This window comes from Lonchura striata, chromosome 3 (assembly GCF_050655825.1).
Source record: "Lonchura striata isolate lonStrDom1 chromosome 3, ASM5065582v1, whole genome shotgun sequence".
NCBI classification, from domain to species: Eukaryota; Metazoa; Chordata; class Aves; order Passeriformes; family Estrildidae; genus Lonchura; species Lonchura striata.
The window spans coordinates 101,832,702-101,852,982 of record NC_140705.1 but is presented as its reverse complement, the minus strand read 5'-3'; the positions used below and the strand labels follow the sequence as shown (position 1 = coordinate 101,852,982).

The 20,281-nt window shown below is 39.2% G+C and overlaps 1 protein-coding gene across 14 annotated transcripts in view; it reads left to right on the top strand.

The window, feature by feature from the left end:
* Positions 1-20,281, top strand: part of BICRAL (BICRA like chromatin remodeling complex associated protein) — a 55,443-nt gene that overhangs the window by 9,979 nt on the left and 25,183 nt on the right. For 4 of the 14 annotated variants that reach the window (XM_085575997.1, XM_021547600.4, XM_021547603.4 and 1 more), the window contains exons 2-4: positions 14,948-14,996; positions 17,776-17,824; positions 17,907-17,975. The exons of 1 other annotated variant lie outside the window; for it this stretch is intronic. In XM_085575997.1, coding sequence (XP_085432123.1) covers positions 14,953-14,996; positions 17,776-17,824; positions 17,907-17,975 — 162 coding nt within the window. In that variant the 5' untranslated portion in view covers positions 14,948-14,952. 9 more of the 14 variants (XM_085575995.1, XM_085575991.1, XM_085575998.1 and 6 more) reach the window with 8 other exon arrangements.

The following is a 20,281-nucleotide window of genomic DNA, read 5'->3' as shown; positions in this document are numbered from 1 at the left end:
GAGAGGGAGCGAGAGGGGAGACGAGGAGGAAGAAGAGGGATATTTTGTGGGTGGCTGTTGTTTGGGCAGATGTGGATTCACATGGAAATGAACTATATATATTAATTTTTTTTTTCCGCGAGGCTGGTGATGGTGGCTGCTGAGGGCACTTAAAAAAAAAGTTGTTTCTTAAAATAAAGGCGCGGGGGGGGGGGGGGGGGGTTGAAGGGAGAGATAAGGTTTCAGGTCCAGGCTGATAGCTGCAGAGAGGGGAGAGGTTTGGGGTGGGTTTTTTTTTTTTTTTTTTTCTTGCTGATGCCATGCAAATTCAGGAGAGGAGGGAAGAAAAATCTCTTTTAATGACTCATTGATTGAGCCGGTTTAAAATTAGTTGTTGTTGTTGTCTTTTTTTTTTTTTTCCGCCCCCTTGATGGCCATCAAGAGAGGGATGGAAAGAGGAGAGGAGGGAGAGAGAGTGTGTGTGTATGTGTGAGTGTGAGAGAGTGAGAGGGAGAGAGGGGGATAGAGAGAGTGTGTGAGGGAGAAAGAAAAATAATCTTTTCAAATCTCCTCCCTCTTTTTTTCCCCCCTCGTTTCTTTGCTTTTCTCTAAAGCTCTGTGGTCTGTGAAACAGTCTTTTCTTCCTCCTCGTCGGGAAAATGGAGACACTTCGTCTCTCTCCTGGCCGTGCAGCTGGGAAGGATTTTTCTTTTCTTTTTTCCTTTTTCGCTCATGGCTTGATTTTTTTCTTTCCCCCGTCCACTCCCCACCACCCTAATCTTGTCTTTTCTTTGAGTTTGTGTCTCAGAGTTGTACCTGCTGGGGATTTATTTTTCACATATTTCCTCGTTTTCGGTGTCGCCACTAGATTCGATTTGATTTGTTTGGTTTTTTATTTGCAATTTCCTCCGAATCGCTCCGTGCCTCCTGCTTTTAACCGAGGAATGGAAACGGTGCCGCTTTTTGTGGGTGCGCGAAATGCTCGGGCGGTAGGTTTGGGCTAATGCGCTTTTTTTTCCGCCTTTTCGGGATCAAGTTTTTCGATGTGCCTTTTATTTTATTTTATTTATTTACTTTTTTTTCTTCTTCTTTCGGAGAGAGAAAATATTTACTTGTAATGCTTCTTTAAAACACAATAAAGCGTCTCTTTCTGGAGTGACCCCTTTGGCTTCACTGTAGAGTGGATGTGTATCCGATCCTTTGTGCTGCTGGGAGTCTTTTGCGTAAAAGAAGCAATATTTTGTAAATAATTTTTAAATTTGTGGTTTAAAACAGTAGTCGGTTGTGAAGGGGGTTTTCTGAAATGGTCACTGTTCACATGCATTGAGTCATGGGCGGTATTCAGTATGTAAATTATACTTTGCTCTTTAAGTATTAATTAAAAAATTCAGTTACAGATGATGGCAGAAAACAGGTGTAGAGATGTTAAAAGCCGGGCAAAATCGCACGATGTATCGAGGGTACGTTTGTACTGACTCAGAGCTGCTGCTAATCACTGTGGGGAGGGAATGAGGTGCGGAGGCCTGTGCCTCTCGCCATTGCCTGCTGGCCGCTCTGCTCCGCGGCCGGGCACTGCCGGGCAGAGCGGAGAGCGGCTCCGGGCCGGCCGCGGCCGTGCCCGGGCTCGGCGGGCAGGCAGCCCCGGCTGCGCGGGGGAGCGGGAAGATGGCGCTGCCTGGCTCCCTGCCAGCGTTTGTTGCGCAGTTTCACCCGCTCTCCTCCCCCACGGGCGCCATTTTAAGGTCCTTTCTGCTGTCGCCGCGCCGTGTGGGGCGGTGCCGTCGCGCCCAGCTCGGGTTGAATTTCTGTGTCTTGTCTGGGAAGCGTTTCTGCTCTGGGCTTTGGGAGCCGAGATCTCCCCGCAATCCTAAAAGTCTTGCTTCCCTCCCGCACTCCTTTCCTAGTCCTTGGTTACCGTCTTGAGCAGCAGTTAAACGGGCTTGGCTCGTACGGGCCCATGCGTGCAGCTTCAGTCCTGCCAACATCCCCTTATAAGCTTGTGGTTTTACCTCGGAAATACGTGTGTCTTGTCATCCAGCTTCTAGCAATTAAAAAAACCCCAAAAACTGAAGGAATGTATTTTTCTGAACAATTACCAGAAAATAAAACCTGACATTAAAGAAACCCACCTTTAAAAAATGATCTGGTGTAGAGCATAGGGCAAGGTATTCTCCATTGAAGAGGCTTCAGTTGTGCTTGCAAAAATAAAAGCATATGTAATTTTTTGGTGGGTGGTTGCTCATTTTGTTGCTGTTACTGTCTTCGTAATTTTTTGGTGGGGGAGGGACTAGCAGATTTTCAAGGTTTTATTGCTCCTTTATGTCTAAGAGGAAGCTGCTTTATCCAAATCACTTAATTTGGCAGCTGAACCTTAATATATTTTAAAGTTTTTTTTAGTGCTATTTAGTGCTATTTTTAGAAAGAGCACTGCAAATACCTTTTTTATTCAAAACCACTTTTTTTTTTTTTTTTTTGCTTTTGTTTTGAACATATCTGTATGGTCTGCTCGAAGCTCATGAGGCTTGAGTTTAATGCCAGCAGTACTCTACTGGGGAAGAGCAAAGAGTGCTGCCAGACCAACATAAGCTGTGCCCGCTAAGGAGTGTGGAATGCTTGTGTAGTTCTTGGATTCATGTTTTTAACATATCAGAGGAGGGCTTCTTCCCATTCTCATAGCTCATTCCTGATGGAAGTGGGAGATTTTTAAAAATTCAGGAATAATCTTAAGGCTGTTTAAATTTTTTGCCTGTTGAAGTTGCAAGGTTTTAAAAAACATTTCTGTGAAATAAACTTGTTGCTTCGAATATACAAAAAACTTGTCTGGATATAAACTGTCTTTTAAAAATACTTTCCTGGGGACTTGTTAGCATTTTAGCTTTGAAAAAAACCACCAGCTAGGAAACTGAAATTGTTTACAAAGATTTTGAATGTAGAATACAGTATTTGTTCACAGATTTCAAAAATCTTACATCATTAAATTCACTGCTTCTTGAAGAGGAATCTTGGGATCAGGGCAGTGAATTATTTTTTTAATGGTAGCATACTTTTAAATAATAAAATTTCTCTCTTATGCCTGAATGTCTGGAGGATTGTGTGTGATTTTCTTCATTAATTTGTGAAAATAGTGAAGAAGTGGCAGAAATGGGATAAAAATGACTGGTTTATATTCTCTCAGGGCCTAGTACTTGCCAAATGACTAAATATAATCTGCACACTGGCCTGCTTGCATTAAAGCACAGTATATTATCATCTTGCATTGAGATATTTTTTGGTTACTACTTAAATATTCCAGACCTGTTCTATTTAGATGTGTTTTTTGGCTGTCTGAGTTTAAAAGTTTGCGGCTGTTGTTGCAAGTAGCACTTTGCGTTGGGTGTCGCTTGTTTACATTGCTGGAGGAATGCAGAGCTCATCGTGTTGATACAGTAGCTTGGTTGTGCTTCCATTGATACACCTCGGCTTACTCACTCAGGTGTGTGCTTGTTTTGTGCATACTTTGAGCACTTGCTTTGTGTGTGATACCTGCATCCTCGAGTTGAAAGTGCTCTCGCTACACGTGTGGACTCACTTGAGGTCAGTGCTGCAGAGGTGGTTGTACTGTAGCAAAGTATTTACATCACTTTATGGATGTGCAGCTTTCCTGCCCCAGCTCCTTCACATGTCCTTTTCCAGTACAGTTTATGAATTTAGTTTAGTTGTACTGAGAGGAAAGCCCCAAAGTTGTGCTAGTATAAGCTGCATTTCCAGTTTCCTCTAAGGTCCCTTGCTGTATTGATGAAGTTTTCCAGCAGGAGAGCTCTGCAGTCAAGGGTGCCCGGGTGTGCTGCCTGCTGCCTTTGCAGAGTTTCGCTGGTGTACTTCCACATGGGTTCCAGGGAAGTTGTATCTGCATAACTGCAGCCGGGTTTCACAGCAAGGCTCTAATGGTCGATGATCGTGCCTCTTCATGCTGCATTAGGCTTGTGGTAAATCTAATGGCTGCTGCTTTTTAGGGTAGATGTAGCAGCCAGCGTGGAAGTGTGTCATTCCTTTCTAAGTAGCTACAGAGCATGCATAAGAGCCTCTTTGATAATGTAGTCACTGTTCAAAGACTTGGCAGAATTCCTTACAGTGGTTCTGCTGGAATAAGCTACATCTGTACTTGAAAGGTTTTTTATTGCCGTATGCCCCGGTCCAGCATAAACATGGGGATTGTCTACAAAAACAAGTGTGTTTTCCTTTCTTCTGGTAGAGGAAAAGCAGTGACAGTAATAAACTGTTCTAACATTCATTGTGACCTGCCACTGTTCTAGTTTGAAACTCAGAGTGAGCAGTTTTGGAAAAGCCCTTATTACACCACCATAAATGCATAAGCACCGACCTGAGTTGAGGTTTTTTTTCAGATCATCACATAGTTAAATGAATACATGTATGTTTCTTTTTAGTGTTAATTTGTTCCTGCTTTCATAGTTGAAAAAAACCCCAACCACTTGGTAATATTTTGCTTTATTTGAGAATTGTTGAGGTTTTAGACAAAATAATCATAATTAACTAGCACAGAGAGACTATCAAGTGTTTTTTTATTCCTTTCTTTTCTTGCACTAGTTTAGAAATGTTCTAGGGTTAAGGGAATCCTTACCAAAAGAAATAGAAAGAAAACAGGTAAAATTGCTGTAAAAACATAACACAGTAACCTTTCTCTCATTGAAGGTATTGAGAAGGGGTGGTGGAATGCAGAGAAGGAAGGTCTGGAGAGGATTTAACTTCCTTGCAAGAGACTGATTGATTTTTTTTTGTTAAGTCTGATCTTATGCCTTGCCTCAGGTGTAACTTGCAGTGATTTTACTGTGAACTTGATCCAAGTGTAGAATTTAAAGATCTGGTGTTGGAGCTTAAATTTATTGAGAAAAGTCAGCTACAGAAGTTATCTTGGTCCCACTGGAATAGATGGCAAAATTTCCACTGGCAGTCAGCAAGGCATTGGCTTCAAGAAGGACAGCATGGATTTGGGGTGTTGATATGGGCTGCACTGCTGAAGTAGTTGCACATCTGTCAATTAATCCTGTTCAGTTTTCAGTAGATTTCCCAAACATAATAACTGGACGGAGTATAAATGGCTGTTCAGCTAATTATTGGCAGCTGGTAGCAGATACTAGCTCATCTGAACCATGCTTGTGGCAAAGTTTGGTTTTTAAACTAGTATGGACTAGATTGGCAATGAAATGGTATTAATTGGGCATTGCTTTATAAATCAACTGGGAAATGTTCAGGTCATAAAGAAGTTATGGGCCTCTGAAAACTATATGCTCACAATGAGATGTATGAAAGTTGAGTATTCTTGAGTAGAAACAAGGTAAAAACCAATTGAGGGACTGACTGAATGTTTCTTGGAGTATTGTTTTGCACAAAGAACATATGCTAACAGTCTGTTCTATAGCATACTGTAATTTGTAGAAATGCTTAAGAGCATCTAATATCTTCTGGGCAGGTGAATGTTTCCTTCCTAAGGAACTGCTGAGATGACGCCTCCTATGTGTCTTGTGAGATGAAACCGGGACCTTTCAAAATGTTTTACGGATCTTGACATTTCTGAGGAATTGTGTATGTGGTGGAGCATCTTGGAAGATAGAGCCCAAAACAGGCTATAGCATAGTGATGAGGATAGTCACTGCTGGAGGAAAGGTCCAAGCCCAGCCTTTATCCTGAGAAATCCCATGGGATAAGGAAGCATCCTGACCTTCAGGCTGAGGTTACTCTAGATTTTCTCTATGTGGGTTTTAAAAAATCTATTTCCTGATAAAATTCTTGTTAAGATTTTGATATTGCCAAGAGCAGCTGTGGATGCAGTAGGAAAACAATTGTACTAAATAAATCAGAAATTCTGTGCTGAACATGTGTATTTCAGGGAAACCAACCGTAGACAGCCACATAGGGCATTCACATGTGTACTTGGTGTGTTGACTGTAGCTGGATTAGCCATTACTGTCATACATACTGTTAGTTGAACTGCACATTTCCTTTTTTTTTCCCCATAGCATACTGAAATATCACTATGGTTTTTGGAAGTTTGATAAGGTACCGCATTTGGCAGACTCAAATCAGGTTTTTTTTTAGTGGTGTATTAAAGGGAAATGTAGGAGTTGGATGAACAGCCTATTGTAGGTCGTCTGTGGTTTTTATTTACCCTTCTGTGTGTGGAGCTAGATGTGTAAGCATCCTGCCTGTGTTCTTAGGTGTTCATCTGTCAGATATTAAAAACCATGAAAGGCATAATGTGCTTAGGAATTCCTGAGAGGAAGGACTTCTGTATTTCTTTCCTTGTTTCTATTTTTCTGATTCCTGAATTGTTTCTATTTTTTAGAGTAGTTTTTCTTAGAAAGGTTTTCATCACTCTTTTGAATATTTAAAATTACCAGTTTCTTCTCATACTCTGTTGCATACAGATGTCTGAAATATTGATGATTAAATTCAGTTCTACAGCTAATTTCAAGCATTGCAAAGTCATCTTAGAGGTACTATTCAGGTTTAGATTCTTGGAATGAAAATTAATTTTTAAATACTAAGAAGGTAATTCTTTCATAATGCGCTGTGTTATTTGATTAGAATTCCAAATTTCTGAGTTTTTTAGCTGTATTTTAGAGCACAGTTCCTGGTAGATTTTGCAACAGTGTAGTAACTGCTTGTTTTGATTACTCTGGAAAAGAAAATATTCATAAGGAGTTGTAGGATATATGTACAGCATAGTTAGTTTATGAGTGAATAGTAAGTCTTTGTGTTTTATAAAGTGCATTTAAATTTTCTTTTCTTTACTGTTGTTGTCTTGAAATGACCATTTTTGGATAATTATGACTTCCGAGTGAGGTTTTAGTTTGCAATGAATTTTTCAATATTTACCTGTTTTCCATTGAGTACTTGTCATTATTCGGCAGCATATAATTTTTTTACAGTAATGAGAGGGGGAAGTGGACATACCTCTTAACATCAATTTTTGTATTCCATCCATGTAAAAATCAATTTTTTGAAAACAGAGGGTTTGACATGGTAAGCAGCTCTTAAGTTGATTATAAGATAGAGTCTTGGTTACTTACAAGAATTTTAAATTCACTTCACAAGATATTAGATTGCTCAAAAGTAGTATTGACTTGAAATTTAAGAAGAAACTATGTGGTAATAAGGGTTTGAGTTTATACTCTTTTCTTACACTTCTGTGTTGCAGAGAATGCAAATGAGGTCTGCTTGTTCCTGTGTAGGAGTTTCCTTCACTGAATCCGAGGCTGCCTGTTGGATAGGAACCTGAGAGAGATCTGACAGGGTAAGGCAGGCAGTGGTTACAGCACCTCAGCAATCTGAAGTGCACAATAAGAAGATATATTACCCAGTGGATGATGAAACAGCTTGGGTTTTTTCTCCCTAGTTCAGAAGCACATGGAGCAAAATATTAGCACTGTGGAAATTAATGAGAGTTTTGGTGGAAATTTGTGTGAGGGGAGGACTTCAATTTTGGGTGTTTGATCTCTGCAGTCAGTGTGGAGTCACTTAATGCTGCTGCAATCCTTTTATGTAATTTAGCAAGGGATGGATGGTGTTAAATAGAGTTATCTTACATCCGTGCTCAGAAAAGTTGTGAGGGATGAAAATGACACAAATTTGATGTGGCACGCTCAGTTCACAGCAGTACCATTCTCTGCAGTGACTGTTGCAGTAACTGATTCGTTCTGGTTTTGTTGTTGTGGTGATGGTTTTTCCAGTGGTAATGCATTTCTTCAGATATTCCATACTTCTGTTGAGATTGCAGATTAAAATTCTGAATGGAGAATGATAGAACAACAGGACAATTTAGAAGGTTTTATAGGACATGTTCATTATAAAGCATGAGAGAGATCTTGTCAGAATTCCTGCTGACAGGATGTGTACAAAGGCATACTGAAGTTGTGAGGATCAGTGGGTGTATGTCATAGTTCCAACAGTAATTACTTCAGGTGCTGGGTATGTTACTGTGTGCAAGTTTGATTATCTCCCATTATAAAGGTTTAGCTACAGCAGTCATTACCTTGCTTTAAAGCATCGATTTCCAAAGGTCAGTGTTCACTCTCAGGAGTCATGCTGCCAATCAGGAATTGATCTCATGTATTTGCACAAAACTTTCAAGTCTAGATTTTTCCAACAGTTTTGCAGCTAGATTTATGTGTGAATTATCAAGTTTTGATGTTGATTATATCACACTTTTTGGAAATTATTCTAGATGTTGATGTTCTAAGCTATCCATTAGCTTGTGCTTTTTACAGGAAGTGAAAATAGTAGTTTATTGCTTTGTATCTGAAATGGTCTGTTAAGGCTGTATGAAATTATAAGTGACTTTGAGAAAGGAAAATAATTCTTTTGATGCAGGCTTGAGTATAACTTGAGTAAATTTAAAATCCAGTGTTTACGGCTGTTAGAATATGGATACTATACAAAGCATGTGTGAATAGTTGGACTGTTTCTGGGCAAATCTGGTTTAATGGCACTGCAGGTTGTAGGTCCTGCATGTGTTACATGATACTGTGGATTGTGTAGCATGTTGGTGAAAAATTTAGGATGGTAAGGACTACTGGGGGTTACCTGGCCCTGCCCCCTGCTGTAAGCAGAACAAGCTTCACAGTTAGAACAGGCTGGTCAGGGCCATTTGAGTTTTGCAAAGCCTTCCAAAGAGGGTTATTCCACCCTCTTGCTTGAACATTCTTGTTTGTGAATTTTTTCCTTGCATCTGGTTGGGATTTTTTGTGTTACATGTTTTGGCTCTTGCTTTGTGTCTTTCTGTGTGCTGATAACATGACCTGCTTGGCTCATCTTAGCGCCCCTTTTAGCAGGCTGCAGGAAGCACCTGGATTTGCCTTCTGTTGACCAGGCTGAAGAAAGGCAATTCCTTCACATGACCACGTGATTTTACTTGCACTCTGTTGGACTCCTTCACATTGTTTTGTATTTCTTTTAAGAGCACTGTCTGTGTGTAAAAGCCAGACAGACTGTAGCTGGGAGCTCATGAGCGCTGATAGGAAGGGAATAATGGCTCCACTGGACCACTGTGTGCACTGTGGTAATGTGAGGGTGGTGGTTGTATTCACATGTGTGCTACAGCCCCACACGTGCTTTAAGCTGACTGAAGCACTGCTGCCTTCCCCTGTGTTTAACTACCCACCTACCTCATTCCCTTTCTTGTGCTGGCACTTGCTCTGCTGTAGCCCTGTGGCAAGCCAGAACCAATCAAGAAGCTTATCCTAAGTTGGTACAGATCAGTGTATTTTATCAGATCACTTTTTTTTTTCCAAATGACTCTTCAAAGCCTTGAGCTGACCCAGGGAAAGTGCATGAGAGGAGGGCAGGACTGCTCTATTCATCTTCTATTGCTCTTTGCTCTGTAGCAGGTCAGAGTGTTGAAATGAAGGCAGAGGCTTTAAGGCCAAGTAATAAGAGTCTCCCAGAAGATTGGCTTGCATAGCTGGGATTTCCTTGTCAGTTTTATTACTTTAAACTTCTCTTATGTTCTGTTTGGGAGCATGTGATAAAGGGCACTCTGGTTATTTCCCAGAAGGGATAGACATGGTTTCTTGCACAAGTACATGTGATCCAAGTGGAAATATATGCGATATTCACCAGTGTGGTGTCAGAGATACGAAATAAAATAGTAGGGGCTTTGCTAGTAAGCTACAGGGAATATCTGTGCTGGGTTGTGACTAATTAGTGAGGATTGGCCTTTGTAAATTAGTTGGATGCCTGAGCAGGGCTGAATTTGACCTACTTCTTATAAGCAAATTTTTGTGGTTTTTTGTTGTTGTTTTTTTTTTTTTTTAAAGACACAGTAGACCAGTATTGATAATTAGATATTGCTAGGCTGCATTGTAACAGTGTTCCAACAGGTTGTGTGAGTCTTCCCAAAGTGTATTTTCCCCAGCTATCACAAGTGTGATGCATCAATGCATCCTGGCAGGGCCCTGGATGGATTGATGGGTCCCAATGGTCCAGCGAAGCCTCACCTGGAGCCTCCACTGGCTGAAGTCTCCAAAGACTGATTCAAATATAGAACTGAGACAATGTTTAAGGGGCTAGGCCAATGGTCTCCAAATTTTTTTGATTGCATTCCCCTGTTGGTAAGATTTTTGAGCATGCGTCCCCAATATATTTATATTAATTTGCATACACAAATATATGTGTGTATATTAAAACTTCATATACTAGTGAAGTTTTAATATTTTCTTCTTGCACCCCACTGGATTTTCTTGCACATCCCTCACTTTGAAGACCACTGGACTAGGCTTCATAGCTCTTTAACTCCACTCATTGTGGCAGGTTTTATTTTTGAACTCTCATGGCTTAATATATTCCCATTTCATACATCACTCATTGCTTTGGCCCACTGTATGTTAACAAACAGTGAGGAGGACAGAAAAGTAGAAAATATAGTTGTCAAGAAAAGTGACAAACTTTTCTATTGTTTGTGCAGTAGAAAAGGCTTTAGGAAAATTCCTTAGGAGAGGCTTGCTTTTGTCAACACACTTGAAAATGATCATCTGTTTCAAGGTCACATGTTGCTCAAATTCCACTTTTCTAAATAGACTGAATTACTTTTAGGTGAATTTGCTGTTGGGTGTGCAAGTACTCTAATTGTTTGCTGCTGCCTCTGTTGCTCTCCTGAAATCAACAGGGCACTAATCATTTGATAATCCATGTTGAAAATAGGCATTAGTTAAAAAGATTTAAACCTTCAGTGTCCTGGTTTTGGCTAGAATGGAGTTGATTTTCTTCCTAGTGGCTGGAACAGTGCTGTGTTTTGGCTTTAGTATGAGAATAACACACTCATGTTTAGTTGTTGCAAAGCAGTGCTTGCATGAAGCCAAAGCCTTTTCAGCTTCTCATACTGCCAGTGTGGGGGCTGATTTGTATTTGCACGTAATAATAATTATTGTGACCAGGACTAGAGGGACCCTGCCTCCAGCTGGGTGAAGGAAGGGGACTGTCAGGTTTTACTGCCCGATTTATTGGACTGTGGATTTGGCACATGAAAGCCACAGGACATGCAGGACTCATTTCCACAGCAACCTCATGGACACCTAGGTGAAAAAGTTGGATCTATCATCTTCCCTATCATGCATCAGCCTCTGGGAAAATCAAACAATACAATGGACTGTTAAAGGCCACTCTGAAAGCAAGGGATACTGGGGCATTCAGGCATTGGGATATCCATTTAGCAAAATCCAGCTGGTTAGTTAACACTAGGGGATCTACTAAATGGGTTGGCCCTGCCTGATAAGACTTTATCCCCTTCTACAGTATGTGAGAGTTCCTATAGTGTACACAGAAAATTGTGTTGTGGAAGGCAATCTTTGTTGTTCCTGTCTCGGGCAAAGGCAGACCCATCCATGGGGTTGCATTTGCCCAAGGACTTCAAGGCACTTAGTGGGTAATGCAGAGCGATGAGGAAGTCTGGTATTTACTCAAGGGGATTTGATTTTGGGTAGAACAACCAATGAGGATGTTAATTGGTATATACTGTATTTGATCACTACTCTGGTAGCTTTATGCCATATCAATGGAATTGCTGTAAGGGGTCTCAGATTAATGAAGAGTGAGTGCTGATGAAACCGAGCAAAGTGATGTTAAGATAGAAGCAGACAAGTACAGCAGTGATGGAACCAGACTTCAGCATGTAATAATCCCAACAGCATTTACCATCTCTTTCACTTCAAAGGAATGATACGACAGATGGAGCCCAAAGTCCTGGGCTCCATCAGGATGAACGCAGTGGACATCTTAGAGGGATGGCCCATAGATTATGGGCCTATATGTCTGCATATATGGCAAAAGACAGGAAAAGTGGTTGTGATTATATGGGATGCATTGGAAAGTGTGGGACCTGGGCATGATGGGGTTGGTATAGAATAAAGGGTGGATATTGTCCTGGTTTTGACTGGGGTAGAGTTAATTTTCTTTCTAGTAGCTGTATTTTGGATTTAGGATAAGAATAAAGTTGATAATACACTGATGTTTTAGTTGTTGCTGAGCAGTGTTTGCACCAAATGAAGGACTTTTCAGCACCCCACCAGTGGAGAGACTGGAGATATGATAGAAGCTGGGAATGGAAATAGCCAGCAGATCAGACCCCAGCTGACAAAAGGGATGTCCCATACCATATGGCATCATGTGGAACAATAAAACTTTATTATCCATTTTAAACTCGTAGGAGTTTGCAGTATGTTGAATAGATTTTTCTTGTATCACGTTCAGTTTGTAAAACCAAGTATATGTTCAGTATGGGTGTTATAGTGAAGACTATGTGTTTATATTAGGATTTTCTCACACCAAAAAATGCACTATTTTTGCATTTTTCTCAGATGCAAAAATGTATTTGCATACATTTTATTTTCCTTCTGATCATTCTATGCAAATTTTGAAGAATTCAGTGAATTTAACAAATTTATCTTAATTTGTGTCAGTTGTTCTAATGCTTCCAGAGCATTAATTGAAGAAAGTTTTGTGGTGTAATTTCAGCTAATGGTGGACCCTTATAATAAAATCACAGAGAATATTTGGTTATGTAAAGCAAAGACATTTTTTAGTGTCTAAATAATGTTGTCAGTGTTTCCGTAGACACATGGCTTGGGATATACAAAAGTAGGTTTGCAGTGAAAACAAGGATAAATTTGACTTTCTATAAATTTTTGCTTTTGGCTAGCTAGGAAACTTTGGAACCTTGTTTTTGAGATATGGGTATACTCTCAGCAGTTAGAGGAAATAACAGCTTTCTGTAAGTAGTACTGTCAGTACATTTAAAGAAGAATGCTAATTGTTTATTAATTTATTCTTAGTAATACACATTTATATTTAAATTTTATGACATCATACTATGCCATGCCATTTTCTTAGCATTGAATTGCAATATCAGTGCTCAAGCTGGTGGCTCTATGCAAGAGTAAGCAGCTGGAACACTGACTCATGGGAGAAATTGCTTTTCTTAATGTGCATAATCACCTCATGAATGCTGATTTTTGTCAACATTGAGGTAGCTCTGTAGCTGTGCTTTGTTTTTCTGTCCTCCCTGAGAGGTGATACTGAATGATCCTCACACTGATATATGCCCCATTTCTGCTTCACCCTCAAATGTAAGCTAAAGCACAGAGACAGAAAAAATCCGAATAAGGCTCTGTAGCATAGAGGACACAGTACCCTCTGCTAGTCTACAATATAAGCTATTTTCAGAACCAGTGGAGTATAGAAAAATTTCAGGAAAGAGGTTACAGAATCACAGGGCAGCCAAGGTGGGAATGAATATCTAGGGATCACGTTATCCCCTGTCCTGAGCAGACTCAACCAGAGCAGGCTGCTCAGGGTCAGATCAGGCAGACCCAAAGCTGTGGTCTAGCTGTATCCTGGGTATCTCCAAGAGTGGAGACTCCATAACCTTGCTGAAAAACTTGTACTAGTAATTGGCTACCCTCAGAGTTTTAAAAAAAGAACGTTTTTTTTTTTTGTCTATGTAGACTTTTTGGTTTATTGTGTTTTGATTTGTACCCCTTGCCTCTTGTTCATTCCCTGGGTATCACTGAGAAATGTTTGGCTCAGTATTCTTAACACTTTCCCACCAGGTATTTCTATACAAGATAAAGATTCCCCATGGTTTTCCTCAGGCATAACAGTCTTGGTGCTCTCAGTCTCTTGTATAGCAGGTGCTTCCATTCCTTCATTGTTTTAATCATTATGGAGAGCAGAATGAGGAATGATTCATGTGGGTCTCTGGTCAAAGAGAGTAAGTCTCTATTTGTCAAGAAATAAGAGAGAGCAGAATGAATTAAAGCCAAAACTGTGTTATAACTGATATAACTGTGCTACAACATTTGAGTATGACAGCACAATTTTTAAGGGAAGTTGAGAAAAAACAGGCATGGAATGCAATGATAAACTTGATCTGAGTGGAAAATAGGGTAAAGATGAGATTGGATATCTTAAAGGAAGCCGGGATACCAAGAAGATTGGGAAACACATCAGTTGATAATTGCACTAGTGGATTAGATGGGATGGTCCTGACAGTTACTGAGAAGGACAAGGGGAATTCTGAGATGAATAGGAGAGCCTAGAATATGCAAACAGAAGCTTTGAAGGAGCAGCAGTTGGAGGGGAGAGTGAGTGTGAAAGTTCTTGGTGCAGCAGTCCCTGATGGAGTAGGCAGTGTGTGAGGAGTTGGTGGTTGTGACACTGTGAGGCTAAAAGTGCTCTGCATTGGATACTTGCCCTCAGGTTGGGCAGTGCACATAAATTCCCATCTGTACTCATTGTTAAAAAGACTGTCAGAACCCTGTACTGTTAAACACAAGTTTAAGGACACTCCTGAATATTGCTGAGGAGAAACTCGAAGTGGCCTCATTGACACTTAGCTATTGCTAAGAAAAGTCTGCTAGAAAACAGTGTTTCTTTCAATGCTTAGTCATGTTTCGGCTATAGTTTTGATTCTAGACTGTGCCTGCATCCTTGTGACATTGACCTAAGTTTATTTGCCTTATTGGCTGCTCAATGCTACAGTCACTGATTTGTAACAGTCTTTGTAGCATTTGATTATTCCTTCACTGGGATTAGCTGGGAATAAATTCCTATAGAAGCATTTTTATTGGAGCCTTAGATTGCATTCCGTGTTGATATTTTTACTACTTTAAATTGTAGAAGTTATTTTTAATCACTTTGGTTAATAATTTGTCTTTCTCTGATTTAAAATTCTAAAAACCCCCTGGATGGTAAAACATTGTATGGGGTTTTGTAAATCTTCGTATTAATTTGATCTTGAGATAAATCAGCAGACATCTGTAGAAGATGTTGGTCTACGTAAGAACTTTGTCAACAGTAGACAACTGTCAGCTTCTTAAATTGTTTAATAAAAATACTGAGATACTCTAAATTGGTTTTGTTGTTGAAAACAAACTTTTATGTGATACATATCAAATATCCATCCTCTCCTTTATTCTAGTTGTCATGGATGATGACGATGATGAATCCTGTCTCCTTGATCTTATTGGGTAAGTTTCCCATAAGAACTACTGCAGAAAATTTTGGAATAATAATTTTGCAAAATTATCTTCTAGAAGGTGATTCTATCTAAAGATGAGGTGACTTGCAATGAAATGAGCAGACATGCTTCACGTCTTCCACGTGGAGATGTGTGGATTGAAAAGCCTTCAATGCCAATGGATGCTTGCTGACATTCTCCTCAGAAGAGGCTAGGGAGAATGGATTCTCTTCTCAGGTAGTAGTAATACCAGATCAGTGTTGATGCATGTTACTAGGGATGCTACTACAAACTTCACAGCAAGTTAACTTTTTTTTTAGTCAAATCCCCAAAGATGTAGATTTTTCTGAGTAGTGGAACTAGATAATTTTTTTATACTGTGCTTGTATTTTAAGGGCAAAGTAAAACTTATTTTTTTCCTCAATTCAAAATATTTAAATATTTCACTTCTGCTAGTCATACACATTTGCATTTAAATGTTAGGAAAAATAATTGGCCTCTGTACTGTTTCCTATTTCCAACAAAGAATTTGCCAGTAGTTGATCAGAGTTACTTGATTTTTATAAAATTGGGGATTTTGAATGGTCATTTGAGTTGTTGGTGGGTTTTTTTTTGGCCCTCCCCGCGCCCCCCCGAATTTCCATAACAGATTTATATAGAGTTTTATAATTCTATGTGGCAATCTTCAAAAATAATTGGGATAGCTGAAGTATGAGCAAGTTTTGTACGGATTGTATACGTGACAAATTGCCTTCCTTTGGGTATAGTTCATGTCAATATTCAAGAACAGATAATATGCAATAAATGCATATTAAACACAAGAGGAGAATTGAACTTTTCATGCCCAAAACTTTGTTCAAACTCTGAAATTAGACTGGCATCAGTCTCATAGCAGCTGCTAAAAGATCATTCCCAGTTCATGCGATTAGTTTTTACTGTCTTAAGTGTAGGAAATAATTAGGCTTTTTACCTTTCTCACACTGAAATCTTCCAGTGAAACCAGTGAGAACCGTAACTTCAGAAAGACCAAAACACCCCCAGAGTGGCTGCTGTAGTTTGAGGGTTGCTCTGGATGCTGTAGCAAAAGCAATGCCAGTAAAGGCTTAGTTACATTCTGTGAAGTAACTGTTGTGTGAGGTTATGGATTGTGGCCATGTAAAAACACTTCCTGCTTGGAACGTGAACATGAAGATGATCATGTGACAATTAAGTGCTCTGTCATGAGCATGAGTCATGAGGATCCTGCTACAAGATCACAGGTGGTCCAGAAAATGAAGTGCTCTCTATACAGATGAGTGTTTGTGTGAAAAATTACAGTGTTCGTGCTGCTGCTGGCAGCAATTATTGTCTTAAGCATCTAGAAGAATGGAAAACATTTTTTTAAAAATCTGATCTGTGATTGGGTAAGTGCCATTTAAAATTCCTTCCTTACTAAAGACAATATTTAAGGTGATGAAGTGTTCTTAATTTTTAATTGCGTTTTGCACGATTGGAAGACAGTGAGGGTGATTAGTATTAAATGGCCTGATTATTTTACTGATAAAATTCATGAGCATAATAGAACCCTATATAAGATCATGAGTTCTGTGTTCCTTAATTTTTGAAATTCTGTGAAATCTACTATGAAAATGACATTTCCATTTTAAAATATATGTAACCATTCCAATATTGTAAGCATAATAGTAAAAGAAATCCCTGCCAAGTGCCATCATATATTTTGTAAACACATGAACACAGGTTTTTTTTTTTAAGGGAAAAAAAAAGGTGTAGAGGTGTGTTTGTCCTTTCAGAAGAGTAGTTGTGAGCTTGAAAGATCTTTGACTTTATGCTTCTTTATTTTCTAGCAAGAAGGAGGCATTTTTAGTTACTGCTTTTTTACATTATAATCTTCTGCTTCTAAAAAATGTTTTATTATTATTTGTTAATCAATAAACATGTTTTAAAAATCAAAGAAATCCATGTCAGTTTACTCTTTATGCTAAGGGAAATGCTTTATAATTGTTGCATTATAATAATCCCATGTAACACAGCCTTTTATTCTTTTTACTTGGTCTATACATACAGCTAAATTAATATATTTGCATTTGTTTGAATTTCTGACACTCATTCTATCTGACTACATTTTTAATATGAGTTTTATTTAGTGCTAGTGTTAAGTTAATTAAATACACTGAAATTCATAATATTTAGTCAGTTATTTCTATGGTTGGTTTCACTTGGAAGAGGTGCCATTTTTTCTTCATGAGGGGTCTGTTACTCTGGCAATCATAAATTTTTATTAACTTGTGTCAAAGATGGCAGAAAACCCATCACAGAGTCAGGTTTGTAAATGCCCTATTAGATGCTAGCTAAACAAGACATTACAGTTTAGCTGTAGAAGAGGTGGTTCCTGTTTTAGTTCTCACATTATTTGGTGGTAGTATATTCCTTAGGTTTTGTACTGTGTGTTGTCAGAAAATACCAAGTTTTTTACGAGAATATGAGTTTCACCTTCATAAAGGGAAATACAGTAGAGTGCAACTAAAATTTTGTGATCAACATAGTTTATTTGCTTGAAATGCCTTGTTACAATGGCAGCAGATGTGATCAGCATCTGGAAGTTGTGCTGATACAGAAGCACAGAGACTCCGATGATACAAACTTTCAGCTTTGCATTGGATTCAGTGAAAGATGTGTTTTTACTAGAAACCTGATTTATATGAGTACAGTATGTGGCTTAGTTAAATTAGCCTTGTTAGTAAAAAGGACTTCTAAAAAGTGTTAACTTCTTTATTTTTTCCCCCCTTCAGGGACCCACAAGCGCTGAATTATTTTCTACATGGACCTAGTAGTAAATCTGTAAGTAGCATTGCTGTGTACTAGGTATAGATAAGCTTCATTGAGTGTATTAGTTCTAAACATTATTTTTGTCTTTTACCAGAGCAATGAAGACTTGACTAATGCAGAATATTCTGTAGCCAACTCAAATTCAATTTTTGCCAACTCCAATGTAAGTGGTCAGAGATAAATTACTTTAGTATTGAGATTGCATGATTCTGTATGGCTTTACTTGACTGTCATAAAACTGAATGAAGTAGATGTGGGTTTCAGCTTTTTCTTGTGAAAGCTCTGAATACTAACATAGAACCTATCTTGTGCTGTTAGTATTTTAAGTATTTCAGTGGGGAATTAATTAAAAAATACTGCACTGTTGGGATGTGTTTTGTAAATATGTAAAGCAACTTGCTGAGCAGTGAAAATGCTCTCTGGTGTAATTCTCTGGTAAACTGCATTTGTGAATTTAGTGGTTGTAGGAGTAGTAGTGCTCAAAGATAGACCTTGAAAATTAGTCATTCATATGCTTTCTGTATATGCTAGAATGGCCTTTGTTTCTTACTTTATGTAGATGCTGAGCTGGCAGGTTTTTTTAATTAATTAATGCGTGAGTTGTTTTTTTTTTCTCTTTTCATATTTATTTTTCTTTCAAGTCGGGAGCTAATTTGGGATGTTGCCTTCCTGTAACTTCAGTGTTAGGGAAGTTGCTTTAAATTCATTAGGTGTTGCAAGAAGTCTTCAGTGTTCCTTCTTGTCAGGAGTGTTTTGCAGCCCTGGACCACATTTCACACAATGAGGTTGTGGAATCCCAGTCCTTGGTGGTAAATTCAAGGCTCTAGTGTGAGTCATGTTTTGAGTAGAACATTGGACTGGATGACTTAGGAGGTCCCTTCAGACTCATATTTCTTTGGTTTAATTCGTGTGTTTTTTAAAACAACTGAATTGTTAATCCCACAATCAAGTTATTTGTATACATAGAATAGAATTTTCTTGGTAATTCCTCTTTCTATTGTACTGTTACCTTGACTCTTGTCTGTTCGTCTCATGTTCATAACGGATACATGGATACACTTGTAGGTGTGTAGGGACCTTAAATAATTGACATGAAGAAATTCTGAAAACCATTAATCTGTGTGTGGAGAACTAGTGACTTTCCTTTAGGCACAGTAGTGTAAAGTGTTTGTCCTGTCCCTCCCCTTTCAGGATTGTTATTAAATATTGTAGAAGAAACAGACAAGCTGATTGAGATAATGATGAGGGAGTAGGGTACCAAGAGTAACCGGGTGTGCCCAATTTTCAGCTGATGGGGAACAGTGATTTCAACTTGGTACCAGGCTGTGGCCATTAGCAGACAGCAGCTGCCTGTATGCAGCACTGGCAGAGATGGGGTTTGAGGATTTACCCTAAGAAAAAACAGGTTTGAGAAAAAAGGGTGACATATGACATGCATTTGTCATAGCCTAGACTTCCTAGTTGTTCTTTGGAGACATCCTTCTGATGAGTATGACTATGTAGGCAGGAGTAGGGCGTTTCTGGTGTATTTTCAGAAAGTGAGTTTCCTTGAATAATTTTGAGGGGCAGTGGGAGATTCTGGACAAGGGGGGGTTGTAGCCTAGGCATTAGCAGTTGGAAGAAATAAAATATTTGATGAAAGCTAGGAGTTTCTGGTGTATGAAATTGGGGGTAAGTAATCTAGAAGGCAGGTGATCCAAGGAGAAGGGATTCGTAGTAGATGTTCCTAGGATGACATACTACAGTTTAATTCTCAACATGCTATGACCTCATTGTTTTATAACTTCATAGGGAAGACCAATGCCATCTTCTCTTCCCTCCTTCCTCCTGTGCTGACATAGGTGAAGCATGACTTGATTACAGATACAGATTCTTACAGTTCATTGGGAAGGAACAAGTGTTACTGTAAACAGATCTTTTCACAGTCTCTGCTTATAAAATGGGATACCTGAAAGCTTCTGAGGCTTTTGTCATTAAAGGTTTTGCAGATACTGAAAGTTCTGTCTTTGTATATATTCAGAATTGCTACCATGAAGTAGGATTGACTGTCTTGCTGCCCATCTCAGCCTTTCAGTGGCGGAGTTTACAAATTCAGTGTCAAGGGTTCAGTGCCTCAGCTGGTAAGCATGCTTAGCCAACACCTAGTACAAGCAAGACCAAGTTCCTGCTGACTGAAGGAAAAGACACCACTCTTCCCACTCCCTTATACTGCCCCCCATGCCCTATCCCAGCCTTCCCTAAGTTGAGTCTGTACCACCTCTGCTGATTCCAGGTTGGTTTCCTGTGGCAGTTGTTATGAGAGGCTTCCCTAGCCATTGCCGTTATCTGGCTTGTGCTGGCTGGCTGCTTCTATTCTCCTGTTACAGTATATTAGGACAGCATAAGAGAGCAGAATATTCATGGAGCTGGTGAGAATAAGACTCTTCTTGTTGGGCAGCAGATTCATGAAGCTGCAGAGGCTTTGGTTTC